The sequence below is a fragment of the Acanthamoeba castellanii genome (assembly GCF_000313135.1).
Source record: "Acanthamoeba castellanii str. Neff unplaced genomic scaffold scf7180000084761, whole genome shotgun sequence".
NCBI classification, from domain to species: Eukaryota; Discosea; order Longamoebia; family Acanthamoebidae; genus Acanthamoeba; species Acanthamoeba castellanii.
In genome coordinates, this window is record NW_004457596.1 from 452,832 (window position 1) to 454,467 (window position 1,636).

The window sequence follows — 1,636 nt, forward strand, 5'->3', positions numbered from 1 at the left end:
CGCGTGTCGTGCCATTGGCGGCGTGCGGGGTGTGTCAAGTGCACAGAAGCGAAAGACAAAAAGGCGAGTTGGCGTACCTGGCCGACGTCCGGGTGGTGAGGGCCGAAGATCTTCTCGTAGACGTGGAGGGCCTTCTTGTAGAGCTTCTCGGCCTGGTCGGTGTTGCCCGTGGTGAAGTAGAGGACGGCCAAATCGTTGGTAGTCACCGCCACGTCGGCGTGGATCGGCCCCAGCAGGTCCTCGTAGATCTCCAGCGCTCGGCGGTAGAGCGGGATCGCTTCGTCGTACCGACGGAGGAACTGGTAGCAGCCCGCGATGTTCGTCAACGAGCCTGCCATGGCGAATTGAGGTGAGCACCACGCCGGCACGTCGGCACGCGGCACACAAGACACACGACACGCAGTACGTACTGGCAACGTCCATGTGGCGAGGTCCAAAGGCGGCCTCGCAGATCTTGAGGGCCTGCTCGAAGAGCGGCAGCGCGCGGGTGTACTGGCCCATGTCCTGGTACAGGGAGCCAATGTTGCTGCAGATGACGGAGAAAGAGAGCCAGTGAGTCTTGAAAAGCTCTAGCCCGAGCCGGCAGAACACTTCAATCATCGCGCACGGCGTGCTGTGTGTGCTGCGTGTGTTTGTGTAAAATGGAAGTTACTTGAGGGACTGGGCGTAATCCGGGTGGTGCACGCCGATGACCCGCTCGCGGATGCTCAACGCGCGCTGGTAGAGCGGTTCGGCCATGTCGTACTTGTCCTGCCTCGCGTACAACACCTGTCGACACCCACACACGACCACCGCGCATCAGCCGTGTGTTGTTTTTGCGTCGTGTCGTGTGGTGTCGTGTGGTATCATGCGTGTGGTGTCGTGTCGTGTCGTACGGCGAAATCGTTGAGGGTGAGGGCAAGCTCCGGGTGCGAGTCGCCCAGCAGACGCTCGCGGATGGCCAGGGTCTTGGTGTACAGGGCCTCCGCCTCCTCATATTTGCCGGCCTCCTGCGCCAAGCCCGCCATCGAGTTGAAGGTCCTGTCATCGACAGCGTGCAACAACATGTTCGAGTGAGTGCTGTGTCACGACTATGTCACAACGCGGTCTGCAACTACGTACTGAGCAACGGACGGATGGACCGGGCCGTAGACGCTCTCGTAGATGTTGAGGGTGCGGGCGTAGTGCGGGTGGGCTTCGTCGTAGCGCGACTGATCCATGTACAGGCCACCAAGATTGGCCAGCGACATCGCCACTAAAACGTGCATACAAATGCCACATGTTGAGTTATGGACACCGCACACATGACACGCACGGCCACACACACACACACACACACACACACACACACACACACACACACACACACACACACACACACACACACACACGGCACACGAACTGCGGTACCATCGGGGTGGTTTGGCCCGCACAGGGTCTCCCTCATTGAGATGGCGCGAAGGAGATAGTCCTCGGCCTCCTTGAAGCGACCCATGTCCTGGTTGAGGCAGCCCACTGGCATCGGCGCAAGACGCGTGCGTGTCAGCTGGTGGTGCGGGCGCCGAGTCGCAGGTGAGGTGGCGGGGCGGAGCACGTACGCGAGTTGAAGCTCTGGGCGATGTCGGCATGAATCTCACCAAAGATCTTCTGGCGCACG

At 60.6% G+C, this 1,636-nt stretch overlaps 1 protein-coding gene across 1 annotated transcript; it reads right to left on the minus strand.

The window, feature by feature from the left end:
* Window positions 1-77: 77 nt before the first annotated feature.
* On the minus strand, window positions 78-1,474 carry ACA1_231930 (TPR repeat-containing protein; the record flags this gene model as incomplete). Its single annotated transcript, XM_004346591.1, has 6 exons — window positions 78-331; window positions 411-526; window positions 653-768; window positions 876-1,020; window positions 1,102-1,234; window positions 1,390-1,474. Coding segments are annotated over 6 exons (849 nt in total), but the record flags the coding sequence as incomplete, so codon positions are not given.
* Window positions 1,475-1,636: the final 162 nt, after the last annotated feature.